The sequence below is a fragment of the Corvus hawaiiensis genome, chromosome 7, assembly GCF_020740725.1.
Source record: "Corvus hawaiiensis isolate bCorHaw1 chromosome 7, bCorHaw1.pri.cur, whole genome shotgun sequence".
Classification (NCBI taxonomy): Eukaryota; Metazoa; Chordata; class Aves; order Passeriformes; family Corvidae; genus Corvus; species Corvus hawaiiensis.
In genome coordinates this window covers 8,134,941-8,149,256 of record NC_063219.1, presented here as the reverse complement: position 1 = coordinate 8,149,256, position 14,316 = coordinate 8,134,941, and the positions used below count along the sequence as shown (strand labels likewise).

The following is a 14,316-nucleotide window of genomic DNA, read 5'->3' as shown; positions in this document are numbered from 1 at the left end:
TTCACCATTGATTTCTTGTGTGCCTAATACCTTCAGGCTTTGAGAGGGAAAGAACTTTCTGAGAGTTAAGTTTAGTTTGTATCTCATCAGAGCAGATGATTAATAAAAGCAGCCTGACTTTCTCAGCAGTACTGGCTTGCTGCCTCAGTCAATGGAATATGTTGCTGTCCATCCCTAAGAAAGTTCTTAATTTTCCTTGGAAAAGTCTTCTCCAGACTAACTGGAATAAACGTTGAGTGAATGAATTCATGTAGTGATGCAAGAAATGCTTTCCTGGAGTCCAGATAGGCATCCGAATGACCTTCATCCTGTGTTTTGTAATTAAGGCCGTAAGTAGTGATGTTTAGAATAAGGTAGTGGTTGGGGTTTTTTTTCTCTCCATATGTTAGCAACTGAGGGAAATGAGTGGAAAGCAGAGAGTGCATTATAGGCTTGGCTTAACATTTTATCTCCTGGGAAGACTTAATAATTTAACAGCGGATACTGGAGCAGTTGATAGGAAATGTCTACAAAACCACTAGGTATGAAAAGACTCGGACCATTAAAGGAACTGAGCTAAGGGATGACTTTTGATATTGTGAAACAGAAATAAACTTGGACTCTGAATCAAAGCAGATAATTTCTGCCTTTGTTTATATGATGTTGTATCTTTCAGATAAATTATAATAAGCAAGTGAGAGCAATATAAAAACATGCATTTTAAATTTTCCAGCCAAAATTTGTTTTAGCATAAGGATTTTTGGAACTATTGTAGATAAAATTATTTTGAACTCTTGTATACATGTATAAAAAAACATACACTAAATTATGGTTGCTATTTTCTACTTGGTTCATCTCTTGGCTTGCCCTGTGCACATCATTTGTGGATTTTAACCCTGCGCAGATGCGCTTTGTCATACTTGGGAGAGAAAAGATTATTGATTTACTTTGCAATAAGTTATTAATTCCAATTTCCTTAGAAGGTCAGGGGTTTTTCCCCTAGGAAAACAGACACAGCTGTAAATTAATGAAACATGTGATAGGTTTGAATTAATCATTACCCCCAGTTGTCATGCAGAATTGAACTCATATTGCTCTTCTGTTAATTTAGATTTATGTGGGTATCTGGTTTTAGTCAAGCTTTAGTCACTACACAAAGATATTTAGATTTCTCTTTAGTTAACAGATAAAGGTCTTTACTGTTACCTATTCACTTTAGTTCTTACCATGTGGATTTTCCAGGGAAGTAGTAGCTCAAACTGAGGATATATTTCATGTATGCTAATTGGTCTTCCTCTAAGTGTTTAAAAGCCTTCAGATTTGAATTTCAGAGCCTCACCTGTGCAATTTGCAGCAATCAGTGTTCCAGGATTCCATGCCACTGGTAAAAATAGAAGGAAGATTACAGATACAGTTTTATTCTGGGTTAAACAGGTACAACTGATTTTACAACACATTTCTTGTATTTGCATCAGGCTGTACAATAAACAGCAATGATTTCATATTTCGTAGTTAGTATGTCGTACAAGATGCTGTTTATTGTATTATAGCTGTATTAGGAGGACCCAGTCCCAGTGTGAAAGCAGGAAAGTAACAATGTCAAATGCTTGCTTTTTGTGACTAAAATGGGGGTGGTTTTTTAAAAATGAGCTTTTTGTACAGTTAGGTCTGCTGGCCAATGTACTGCCAGTTGTTTTTCATTCCCCAGTTTCTCATAGGACATTGCTGCTGGATAAGAAAAAATTCCAAAGATGAAAGCAAGCATGAGGGGGAACGTGGCCTGGGTCAGGACTCAGGTTTGTGTGTAGGTACAGCACCCACAGCCCTCTGGATTTGCTGGCAGTGTGGTCTCTGGGCTGGATGAGCTGTGTGAGGGGCTTTGGGTATGCAAGGTTTGTGTCTTAAATCACTTGGAGTCTTGGAGTGAATTCATCTGTACAAGGGAGCTAAACTCACACAAGTTATTGCTTTTATTTTAGCTGAGAATAGCTTCATTAATGCTGCTGCAGTGAGATACTTGGATTTTTGAAATGTGGTTTAGTTGTAATAACTAAACTGAGTAGACAGAGGTATTTTTCCACAATGCAATCAGAAGAAAAGCTCTTACCTCAGTTCCAGGCTCAGCTTTGTGATCTTCTCACGATACTTCAGGACACTGAAATATGAAAAGGCAAATCTCTTTGGCATTTCCCTTCCTTTTGAGGCAGTTGTCATGGCAGGGTTACGCTAGATGGATGGTATACATGTTTCATAAATAATGGTGTATATTTTATGCTTTGGGTGAATTTTTTACTTCAAGAATCAATTCTAAGAAGAGTCTGCAGTGTAAAGTGGTCATAGCTGGCTTGGGTATTTGTGTTTTCTTCGAATGACAGATAAACTACAGCTACTGCAGGTACAGAAACTATTTTACAGCTCACATTTCATTCTTGCATTGCTACTTTTATCCTTGCAAAGCTGTAAGTTCAGGATGAAGTGGCTTCTTACTAGATCAGTTATTCCAGAAATGGGAGGATTAAATATCAGGACATATAAAGAAAATGGGAAATAATTGTGTGTGTTTGAAAGCCTGTGTGTACTTTAAGGAAAGCAACGTGCAGTGTAACTGCTGTGGTTGCCCAAAGGCAGAGATAGCATTGATTGCAGTTTGTATCTCAGGGCTGTTTGCTGTGGGGATGGTACCAGGCACCTGCTGGAGACAAACCCTCTGAAGGGGCTGGGCGAGGCAGTGGAGGAGCAGTGCAGAAATCCCTGCTGCTGGAGTTCAGTGCTGAGGAACTGAGTGCCTTGTTTTGACACCATATTGTGCATCCCTGTGTATTTCACGTGGCATCACTGTGCATGAATAAAAATGGAGATGACCTCCATCGATTTTAGTTCAGAAAGAAAATATGAAAGTCTTTTATCAGTTTTGGCTTTCATTAATTGCTAAATTTCTTTCTATTTTTTTTTTCTATTGCAGTTTGAGTTCATTCAGCTACAACATAAAATTCACTGCACCAGATTTAAAAATGACAAAAATCTGGATCACATTTTTGCTATTCTTCTTATCGGTTACTATGGTGAGTCTTATGAATTTTTAAAATCACTTCCAGTTTTAACAACCCTGTAAAGAGTACCATAGAAATTATTAATATGGAAACAGAAAGAGCTAATCTTGTGTTCAAATGTAGCTTCTGAACAACAGGATCTTTATCTACCTTCTGTTGTCCTTTAAATTCCTTTGGCAAAGGAACAGAAACAGTATTTACCTCTACTGAATCCAGCGTATTCTCTGCTGGATCAGAACACTAGCAGTGGACAAGTGACCTAGAAGCAGTACCCTGCGGACCCCAGGAAGAGGAGAAGATGACTAACTGAGATTCAGAGGACATCCTCAGAAATTTTAATTTCATCCCTTGTTCAACAGTGGTACAGTATTTCAATCTGCAGCTGTGTTTTTCTGAGAAGCTTAGTAGCTTCCCATAAAATATTTAATTACTATTAAAAATTCACTTAAAAGGTTCAGGTTTTGGTCAAGATCAGCTTTCCTAAGATTTTTTAATTTTTAATTTTTATAACCATCAAAGTGGATGTCTTGTCTTTTCAATACCATTTTTTATTCTGAGGGTTGACTTTATGGTTCACCAGACTACAGAGAAACCAAATAGCTCTGGACAAGCCAAATGCTTCAGTGCATAAAATATATGGAAGGGTTTTTTTGGTAAAGGATCATTTTGGGTCTGACTGAAATGTCTTTTAGACTGAACTTTGATACATTTCACTGGCTTTCACAAAAGCTGTTTGTATCCCTGTGACCGTCTCAGTGCTTTCTATGCACGTTGCCATTATTATTTACAAATCTTGCCAATTGTTCCTCCCCCATGCTCATTCAGGAGACATTTATCACGATTCAGTAGTAAGAATTGCTAATTAACCAGAAATACATAAAATCATATTGTCAGTAATAAGATTGGAAGATCATTCTCTTTCAGTAAAATAATATTTAAAGGATAATATTTGAAAAGATTGATGTTGGAGCTTGTATGTGGTTTGCTAAAAGACGTGTTTTTCCTCTTAGTTCTTTGCCACTGCTACACCATCTGAGGGGCATCAGAACACGACAATGGACTTTGCCCAGCTGAGCGTTACACGGAATAAAATCATGACAGCCCAGTATGAATGCTACCAGAAGATTATGCAAGATCCTATCCACAAGAAAGAAGGTAGATTGTTTCCTTATGAGCTTTTACTAAAGCAAGTGGTCAACGGATATAATTACAGTAATTCAGGATCCTTTCATTATATTAATTTCTTGTCTTGCTAGCAATTATTTTTCAGGTTGTAACAATATTTGCCCAATTTTTTATAAACATCACTTTGGGATGCATGAAGTAATATGTTACATTACCTGCCCATAGCACCACTCCTGATATAACACAAAGCTCTTCTTTCTGATGAAGTAAGAAATGTTAGTTTAAATAGATATCTATATTAAAAAATCATGACTAATTAATCTTACCACCTTATTTCATTTCATGCTCTTATAATACCTCTGTCTGCCTGGTCACATCTGCCTTTAAAACTTGTAAGTATCTTAATCCACACAGTTTCCCTGTTCTGAGGGTTGTGATAGTGTCATTATTGCTTTTCCTGATAAGTCACTCAAAGCTGACCTCAGCCACTCCACCCGTTGCTGTATTCACTTGGTAGCTTCTGGAAATACTGAATAGCTTTTGAGGCAAGCAAAGGGGATTGTGTTCTTTTACAAAGAGATTCTTCTCATCTGAAATGATTCTCTGAAGGAACTGAGTGCCTGGAGGTCAGAAATGGATACAAGTATGGCAGTGTAAGCTTATGCCCAGTTTGGGGCTTCACAGCTTCAGAAGGATCTGCATTAATTGGAAAATCTTCAGATGAGGAGGAATAACATGACTTTTGAAAACTGCAGCCTTTGAGATGGGGACATTATTAAGTCTTTAAAAGAAAACTGAAGTGAGATTAATAAAAACATCTTCAAATTTGTAGAGATGGTCAGTCATTCCGTGTGCCTTTTGGGAAAGAAGGTGTTTATAAAACGCCAGCTCATTCTCAAGGGAGGTGTATTTTAGATGTTGAAATGTGTGTGAGGAATGAGACATTGGAACAGGCTCTTGAGGGGCACTGGATTCCCTGTTCCTGGGGCACTTGGGGAAGTGTTTGTCCAGTGACTGCTGCAGGCTCAGCTCAGCCTGAGGCAGAGCCAGTGTGGCTCCTCCCAGCCAGGCTTTCTTGTGGCTTCTGGGATACCACTGTGTTTTCTATGAACGAGGAAACATATATACAGGCTTGGTATACATCCAAAATATAAAAAAAATCAGTAAAACCATCTTTGGAAGCATGAGGTTCTTTGCTAAGGGACATTATTGAGATGAATCCATTTAGGGGGTTTTTGCCCACCATGCCCTAGATCTGAGGCTTGCAAATTGTAGATGTAGGCCATTTCAAGGTGAATGAGAAAAGATTTTTAAACATGTTCAAAGAAATGTATGTGTAAGGAACTATCTCTGTTAAGTGAAGTTTTAACCAACCAATGCTAAGTCTTCTTTTTCTTTTTTTTTCCTCATTGCTGCAAACCTACCTTACCCAGTCCCACATCTTACCTTTGAAAGACTGTTCTGAAACAAGAGTTATTTTATTCCCAGGTCTCTATCTGTTTGCAGGTCCTTACTGTAACAGGACCTGGGATGGCTGGTTGTGCTGGAGCGATGTTGCTGCCGGAACCGTGTCAGTGCAGCGTTGTCCTGACTATTTTCAGGATTTCAACCCATCAGGTATGAGTGCACTGACTTCTACATCAACGTATTTCTCGTTGAAATGAAGGTCTGGGGGCTTGATGTCTTTTGTTTGCCTCACTCAAGTCATTAATGCTCTGGGATTTCAGAAACTTGAGACGCATTATTTGCATTTTCCTTTTATCACATAGAAAACTGACAAGTTATTTATTTTCTTTTCTGGGAATTCTGTAGATTAGGGAGTAGGAATTGAAGTTAGATCACAGTTCTTTCCTCTTAGAGATGAGCTTTTCTGACAGACAGGCAGAAATATGACTTACTCTTTTACCTCAGTTTAAAAGTTGAAGTTGACAGAGAGTTTGTCCCACTTAGAATCATTTCCTGTTTCTGTGGGCTTAGCTTTGTGAGCATGTGGAAAATGTCATACATTTCTAGTCTTGTCTCTTTCTGCGCACTTTGTATTTCCCTGGGTCTTTTTGTGCCTCTTTCTATTTGATGATAGAAATCATTGTGTTTCCAGCAATTTTCCAGTTTGGTTCTTGAGCAGTTTCACTGTTGATATTTTCCCTCCTGTCCAGTACTAATTTATAGTGGTAGGATGTTAGGCTTTAGTTTCCATCTTGGATGTTAAACAAGCCATTTAAATATTCTTGTCACTTCATCTGGTAGTTCACTTAGTTCAATGTATTTTGATACTTAATGGATTGGAGAAGAAAAATCTATTTGTTTTCTTAAGGAAAATCACATCATTGGTTGCTCTTGCCAAGCAAAAGCAATGGCCTCAAGTTTCTCAGAATTCATAGTAACAAGCGAAGTCTCTCTAGTCATATTAATAAAGCTGTCACTTGTTTGCCAATCTTTGTTAAATACTTGGCATCAGGAAATAGAACTTCAGTGCTGACTGCTGTATTTTTCTTTCACTTTTCTTCTTTTGTTTTTCATTCCATCAACTTTGATTGTAGAAAAAGTTACGAAGATCTGTGATCCAAATGGGAATTGGTTTAGACACCCAGAAAGCAACAGGACATGGACAAACTACACCCAGTGCAACATCTATACACATGAAAAAGTGAAGGTAAAGAAAGAAATGAGTGCATGATACCAGTGTCAAGAAACTGAACTGAAAATCTTTACAAGTTTCAAAACTCAAAAGGCAGCAGAGTTGATGCAACAATGCTTTGAGTAGTTTTCTATATACCAAAAGTAGGCTCTGTTCCCACACATACCTGTGTGGGTCTATGTATAAATGCTATTTTTATAGACTTCGGTTCATCTTGAACATGCCCATCCATTAAAAGATTTAGAAGAAGAAAAAAAAATCTCTAACTGACCTCTTTGCTATACTTTGTGATATGTGAGGATTCAATGGGCAAAACTGCGTATTTTGCCCCGTTCCCCAGCTGTATGTCCACTAATATTCCTTATGTTTATCAAACATTCAGTTATGGGAAGAACCAGGGCTATAAACTACAGACCAGGATAGTCTGTAAATTAATTTGGACCTCATGTTAAAGGGCTCAGAAATAGCAGACTGTGTCAAGAAATCTGACGTGTAATAGAGAGTTTCTAACTGACTGCGCCATTGCTGTTGAATGCCTTGGGGTACTTACCTAAAAACCACATTGGGCAAAAGATGGTTACAGATGATAATAAGGCACTTTATTATTGCTTTTTCTCAAACCATGAGACTTTGATTTTGCTAATGGCAGTTTAATTCTATTAGCAGAATTGCCGTAATTCATTGATTCTTGCTAATATTTGGCTGGGAATGGAGGATATTATTCAGAAAGGAGCAGATCTATGATGATCTTTCTTTATGAATAATGAGGTAGTTTCCCTTGGGCTATTTTGCCAGCATATTTCAATGCTGTCACAAATCTGAAGCCATTGTATGGAATAAAAGCTCCAAAGAAAGCCTTGCTGCTGCTCTCTGTGTTGTTACGCTCAGCAGCATTATCCCTTCACTTTGCTTGGAAGGCAGATGAGACACTGCACAATAACTGTGGCTGTTGTGCGTTGTTCAGTTCTCATTGTTACTGCCCTCAGTGGTTCCTGCTGTACCATGCTTTTGTGCCTGTTCTAAATTGAGGAGAAGTCTCTAAATCCTTAAAATGCACCTCTGCCTGGATTGGTCACTGAGTGAGGGGGTGGTACAGGATATGGACCTGTCATAGAAAGGCTGTTGTCCTTTACACGTCTCAAATTTTAGCATTTGGGGGTAACGCTTGATTTTTCTCACTCCCAAATTTTTCACTTTCCAAATTTCATAGTAAGTTCCACTTACACCTATTGCATTGCCATTTGGGTGTTTTTTAAGGAAGTTATCTCATTTTTAAAAATAATTATAATTTGAAAATTTCTAGCACATACAAAGAGTTACCCTTGTGTCATCTTACAACCTACTTAAAGCTTTACCTGCAATCTCTTTATATTATCTCAAAAGTCAGTGTATATAGCAAGCTGCAATTATTCTGTCCTAACTTGGAATGATAAGTTGAGAGGATACACAGAGTTTTCAGTATGTGAGCATTTGGATGTGTGCTCTACTTCTCCCTCTGGAACCCAAATAGTTGTGCTTTATTGGGAGAGTATAAGGTTCAACCTGAAAATCTTCATTTTTGTTACGTGCCAAATGATAATCTTACATTGAATGGAGCAAGAGTTTTTTGAAAGACAGATTCCATGACTGAAAGCAAAGGTTTGTTACTTTCTGATATAATTAATTAGTTAATTAATATATTAGCTACAAGAATTAATGATAACATGAAGATATTCCAAATATTAAATCACCAGTTCCTTTTTCTTACCTTTTGTATCTACCCAGATTTTCATAATTCCATGATTGACTGTAGGCTTATTTAATATGCTCAGTCTTCACTATTTTTAAGTAATTGTTAACTTTTTTCATGCCCTTCCTTAAATGCTCAATAAAAACTGAATTTCCAGTACCATAATCACAGCTTACTTTGAAGGAAGTATCTTTAAATGCTGAGAAAAAACATTCTATGGGGAAAAAATACATAAATTCATACAGCAAGCACATGTTTTCCTTAGGAGTTGTGTTAAGAGAGGAATCAAGCCTCAGACAGCAATGCAGCCAGTACAGGAACTTAAATAGCCAGGTTATATAAATACTCAGAAAAAAACCATAGTAGTGTATATTGGAAACTTGGTGTTTTAACTGGTAAGAGGTAAATTTTAGTGATTACTTCAATTAATCTGCTGTGTTCCCTAGGGAGAGAGATTTTAGTAGGATGTTGTTTGGCAGGATTCTGAACTTGTTCCATAATTACCTGAAATGGTTTTGGGTTTTTTTTCTTATTAGTCTTATAGCCACTTTAACTGCAGAAGAGATGTATAAATATGTGCTTTATCAGCAGTAGCTGTGTCTGAATCACTTGGCTTTGTTTTTGTGTTACAGACTGCTCTGAACTTGTATTACTTGGCCATCATCGGACATGGCCTTTCAATTGCATCACTTCTGATTTCTCTTGGCATATTCTTTTATTTTAAGTAAGTATATTTAAAATCCTTTATCAAATACCAGTGGTTGCCACAATCCTGGTTTCAGTACTTTGGGACACCAGCCATCCAAATGAAATTAGATGGAGCAGGAAGGTGAAGAAAGCCAGTATATAGCTTTGGTATTGGACATTATATTGTAACAAAAAAGGAGGTTTCCTTTCTCAGATATCTAAAATTAAAAACCTGCAACCCAAAACCTGTGGAATATATTGAAAATAGGAAATGGGAAAAATGCTTGTTCATTTTGGGTTTGTGATGTATGGATTTTTTAGTGATAAATTACAGTATGGATACTAGGAATTGGAGTCAATGATCCTTGTGGGTCTCTTCCAAGTCAGGATGTTTTATGATTCTGTGTTATGCCAAGCATCAGCTGAACTAAAGAGCAAGTGGAAACCAAAATAGTGATGACATTTGATAGGTACAGTAGCATTCCAAAGTCAGTACCCACAAAGTATGACAACTGTAAGGAAAGTAAGGCTAAGATCTGCAGTAGAAATGGGAATAACAAAAAAAATCCCATTTTTTTATTCACAGCATTGTGTATGATAGGCTTGTCATCTGCTGACTAACAGTTACTGTGTCACCTTCTTAAAAGGAAGTTTGAGCAGTGTATCACCCTGTCACAACAGCTCATAATATAACACACAGGCCTTTTCAAATTAGTCTTATTACTTCATATCTTGTGAACTTTCTTTCCTTCCCTATGAAAGACTCCTTTTCTTTTTCTTTTCCTTTAAGAAGCTGCTGAGGCCTGGTGGGAAGGTGAAACCTGGGGTGTTGCCGTATGAGGAGAGCTGAGAAAGACAAGTTGTTCCCTGTGCCAGCTGCTGCAGTGCCCAGTGTGGGCTCCCCATGTCAGCCTGGCCTGGTTTAATGATTTGTGCATCCCTTCTCCTTGGCAAACACATCTGCTCCTCGCGCTCACCTACTCCTACCACTGTACCCTGCTGCCTCATTCCAGCCTGCATTTCCTCCTGGCATTTACATAGGAGTAGCAGATACACTGGCAGTGGATGCTGCTTTTCTCATGCTGTGGACTTTGATTAATTAGGTGGAGGCAGCTGATGATAAAGTTCTCCTTTTCAGTCCCATCTGGCTGAAACGATGCTTTCACTTTAGCTGTGCATTATTTCCCCAGGCTTCCACAACATTTCTGCAAATCCCCAACAAACAATGTTTCCACTTTGTAGCCTTTCTTTTGAAGTCCAGTAATCAAAATGACATTTCAGCTTTTTCTGATCTCGTTTCAGGAGGAAAACACAGATAATTGTTTTTAATCAATTTATTTTTGTATGACCTGTAAAAACAATGCTTCCCCTTTCCAAATTCACTTTCCTTCCACAAACTCAACATGTGAAATGGCTGAGTCCTTATAAGAACTTTGATGTTGCATAAAAAAGGTCTATACTGTTGCAATAAATGTCATAAAGCTTAGCAGACTAAATATCTAATGTGACAGGAAAAATGCTTTAACACAGGGGAAAAGAAAAAGATTTGGAGTAGGATATGATTTTCTAAATTCACAGAGTCAAGCGTGGTTTTTCTATACCATAATATGAAAACCAGTTTCATCTTTGCTTGTGGTACTTACTGCAAAAGCAGGTGATCTGCTTTGCTGCCATCCTGTGACATACGATGTTGTGTTTGTCTAACCATCCAGGGATTTTCATTTCTGGTAGCAGGATCATCCTTGCTCAGAGAACCGCATGGATTCAATCCAGACCCACAAACCACATTTTCTAGACTGTGGTTATGTTGGGATATAAAAGGAAATTACAAAATTCAAAGGAAGCTAAAGAAAGTCCTCTGCAAGCTGTTCTCTTGGGATGTACAGTTCCTCTAAAGTATTTTTAGTAGCAGAAGGGTATTTAAGGACCTAGATTAATACCAGGATGTATTATGTATCAGCTAAAGCTTGGATAATTATTCATAGCTTTAACAGGTGGCCTTTTTTTTTTTTTTTTTTTTTTTGGTACCAGTGTGGGGGGTGTCTTTGAATTTGTCATTTCCAAAAAGTTTATTCTCTAAGTTGACTGACAGCTTCTGGACAGCATTTGTTGGATTTCTGATCATTGGGATATCTTTAGATTTGACTAGAAATTTGAAACTTTTCCCCAAAGGAAATAATCAATTGTTTGGGACTTGAATTATTTTTTAGGACTAAAATTTTTCTACATTTTATGTTTGCATTTTAAATTTTGTTTTTTCTTCAGAAAATTTTCTCCTTGGAAATACTTGTCCAGTTTGTGACTTGTGTTCCCCAAGTGCATTGGAGTTCTTGGTTTAACAGTATGAAATGGGTCATAAGCTTGGAAGTCTGAACTTCTCTGAGAACTCATCTATGAGACATAAAAGTAACTCCTGCAGTGTCTCTGCTTTCTCATTCTGTTCCATACTCGAGATCATGCATGTGTTATAAATGTTAAAATAGTTGTAGGATTTTCATAAAGAATGAAAAAAGAGGCAAGAGAGTACTTAAAAAAGCAGTGGTTTCGGATAAAGGGGAGCTATAGTTTCAAAGGTGTCCCCATCCCCCCCCACAACAAAAATCAAAGCAGCCAAAAAAAAACCCAAAGAAACCCACCTGATCTAAAAGACTTGCTGTTGATCAAGTGTCATGTCAAATCCCATGACAGCTTCCACAGAGGAGAGCAACACTGTGTTAAAGAGAGAGTGGGCAAAGCACTGATTATTGGATTGTTATGGAGCAGGAGCTGGCTGAGTCACTTTCAGTAATGTCATCTGAACAGATAATTCCCCTTAGATGCACACATGGATCTCACTGCTTGAGTTTTGCAGTATTGGAATACCTTAAAATCTTAGATCTTAAACTCATTTAGGGGCTTCTGAAAATGTCACCCTTTTTTCTTTTGGAGAAATGTTGGAGAAATTAATTTTTCCCTAATTCCCAAGATATACAGGAGTTTAAATAGGAAGGGAAATAGGTAATTTAATAGGAAGTCTGCTTTTATTTTAATACACATTGTTTAATTGAAGGGTTGGTCATTCAAATGTTTTTAGGTCATAAATATGAGAAGTGATTAAAGGATATTATGTCATTAAGAAAAACAGTCAGAAAAAAGGAATATAGGAAGGATAACAGAAGAGGGAGGGTGGGGAAGCTTAGGAAAGATCCTTTTATTACCAAAAACAGTTTTTAAATGTCATCAGTCTTGCTTTTTGTTTCTTGTCGGTGATCCTTTCAATCCTTTCATGCATGGGTGGAGGTGGGTGTGGATGGGTGTGTTTGAATATTCAACAGGAACAGCTGCGGGATGACCCGGAGAGATGGCCCCATTAGCTGTACGTGCTCTTCCTTGCCTGAGCCTTGAGTCTTAACAATAAGCAGACAGAATTCCAGAGTTTTTCAGGACTTGTTTACACAAAGCCCTTCGCTGGAATCTAGTATTGTCTCTCTTTTCATATGTAAACCATATAGGAAAAAAACCATATAAAAATACATTTTCAAAGACCATAAGACCCTGCATGTTATAATAATTAAAGTTTGTATGTTTGGGGCATTAAAACAAAAGACTCAAAACCTTAAAGAGCCTAATGGAATATATTTTTTCCTCAAGTTCATATGCAGCCCTGTTTTCTGTATTTTGGAGGCTTTTTCTTTTGTATTTTTTCAGCTAAATGACACATGGCAACCAAAGTTTCCTGTAGGTCCTTGCTGAATGGCAGCACTGGTGTCTAGAGGGGTTTCCTTCCCCTGTTTGTAGTGCCATGGCCTCGGACTGTCTCAGACCTTGCACAGTGTGTACCCAAACCTGTGAGCTTCGTCCAGGGATCTGTGGGTGCTTTGTACACAGCTCTTGTGAGAACTGCAAAGGTTGCAGCCAAGATCTGCCCTATCACCAAGCTTTTGGGACTGTCCTTTTTTTCCTTTGGGTCACATTGATTGTTGTTTCATCTGTCACCAGTTTTCAATTTATTCCTCCAGCCTTTGTGAATATTCCATATCTGCACTTCTCTGAAAAAATACAAAGTTCTCCCTTCTATCCTCTCAAATTAGAAATTAATCACCAATGTTCCCCCTTTATCTTTTCTTCCAGGCATGCTATTTGAAGAGGCCAGAAAGCCTGTTGTTTTTTTTTCCCCTTGGGTGACAATTTAGTCATGTCCCCTGCTGCCCCTGTGAATGTGTTTGTGATTTCTCTCAGGGAGCAGCAGTGGCATGTGTGTAAGTGGTAGATTTTCTCCCCCAGTTGGTCATTCCAAAGTGTCAATCAGCTGCACTCCATCTCTCTGGCCATTAACTGGAGACAGGCAGATTAGAGAGCACAGACTGCAGCAGAGGCTTCAGTCGCTGTTTTCTCCAAAGCAATCCAGGAGTTCACTGGAAAAACTTGAATGAGAAGCAGTCCCGCCTCTTGGAATACACTGAGTTATTCCTGCTTCCTCTAGAATGGCAGGAAAACAGAAAGTTGCTGCACCTAAGTTCAACATTGTTTGATATTGTTGAATCTCTGGGGTTTTTTTTAAAAAAGCCCTTCCAAATAAATTCTCTCTTTAATTTTATTTCAAGATTAAAAGCAAACCTTAGAAATCAACACAATTTAATGCAGTTCTTTAGTGATTTTCTAATTATAGCCTATAAATTGTTTATAACTTAGTTAGACACAAAAATCAGGGTGAGATTTGCATTATTTTGTTTATTTAAATGTTTCTTCAGCCTTTAGGCTGAAGGAAGAAAAATGACAAGAATATGAGTAAAAGGGAATTATCCTCAAAAGATCTGGACAGATTTGGGTAAATGGAAACAGGGTAAGACAGCTTCGTCAAGCTCAGGTGTGATAGGTAATTGGGAAATTCTTCAGATACTAACCAAAAAAAAAAAGTCATTCTTCTGAAAATTATTATCAGCATTCAGATAATTTTCAGCGGGCCACTACAAAGCAGGTCCTTCACTATAAACATATTGGACCTAAATGTATTTGCTTTCTTCCTGTTGGTGTTTAAGCAAAGGTGCTACCTTTCATGTCATTGTATGAAATTTGCTCTGGATCTGAAGAAAGGGTTGATGTAAGACTTATTAGTAAAATCAAGAGCT

The 14,316-nt window shown here is 37.7% G+C and overlaps 1 protein-coding gene across 1 annotated transcript in view; it reads left to right on the top strand.

The window, feature by feature from the left end:
- Positions 1-14,316, top strand: part of CALCRL (calcitonin receptor like receptor) — a 62,824-nt gene that overhangs the window by 30,142 nt on the left and 18,366 nt on the right. The window contains exons 2-6 of the mRNA XM_048308877.1: positions 2,942-3,041; positions 4,040-4,184; positions 5,661-5,771; positions 6,695-6,807; positions 9,154-9,245. Of these exons, the coding sequence (XP_048164834.1) occupies positions 2,991-3,041; positions 4,040-4,184; positions 5,661-5,771; positions 6,695-6,807; positions 9,154-9,245 (512 nt within the window). The 5' untranslated portion in view covers positions 2,942-2,990. The remainder of the gene's footprint in view (positions 1-2,941; positions 3,042-4,039; positions 4,185-5,660; positions 5,772-6,694; positions 6,808-9,153; positions 9,246-14,316) is intronic.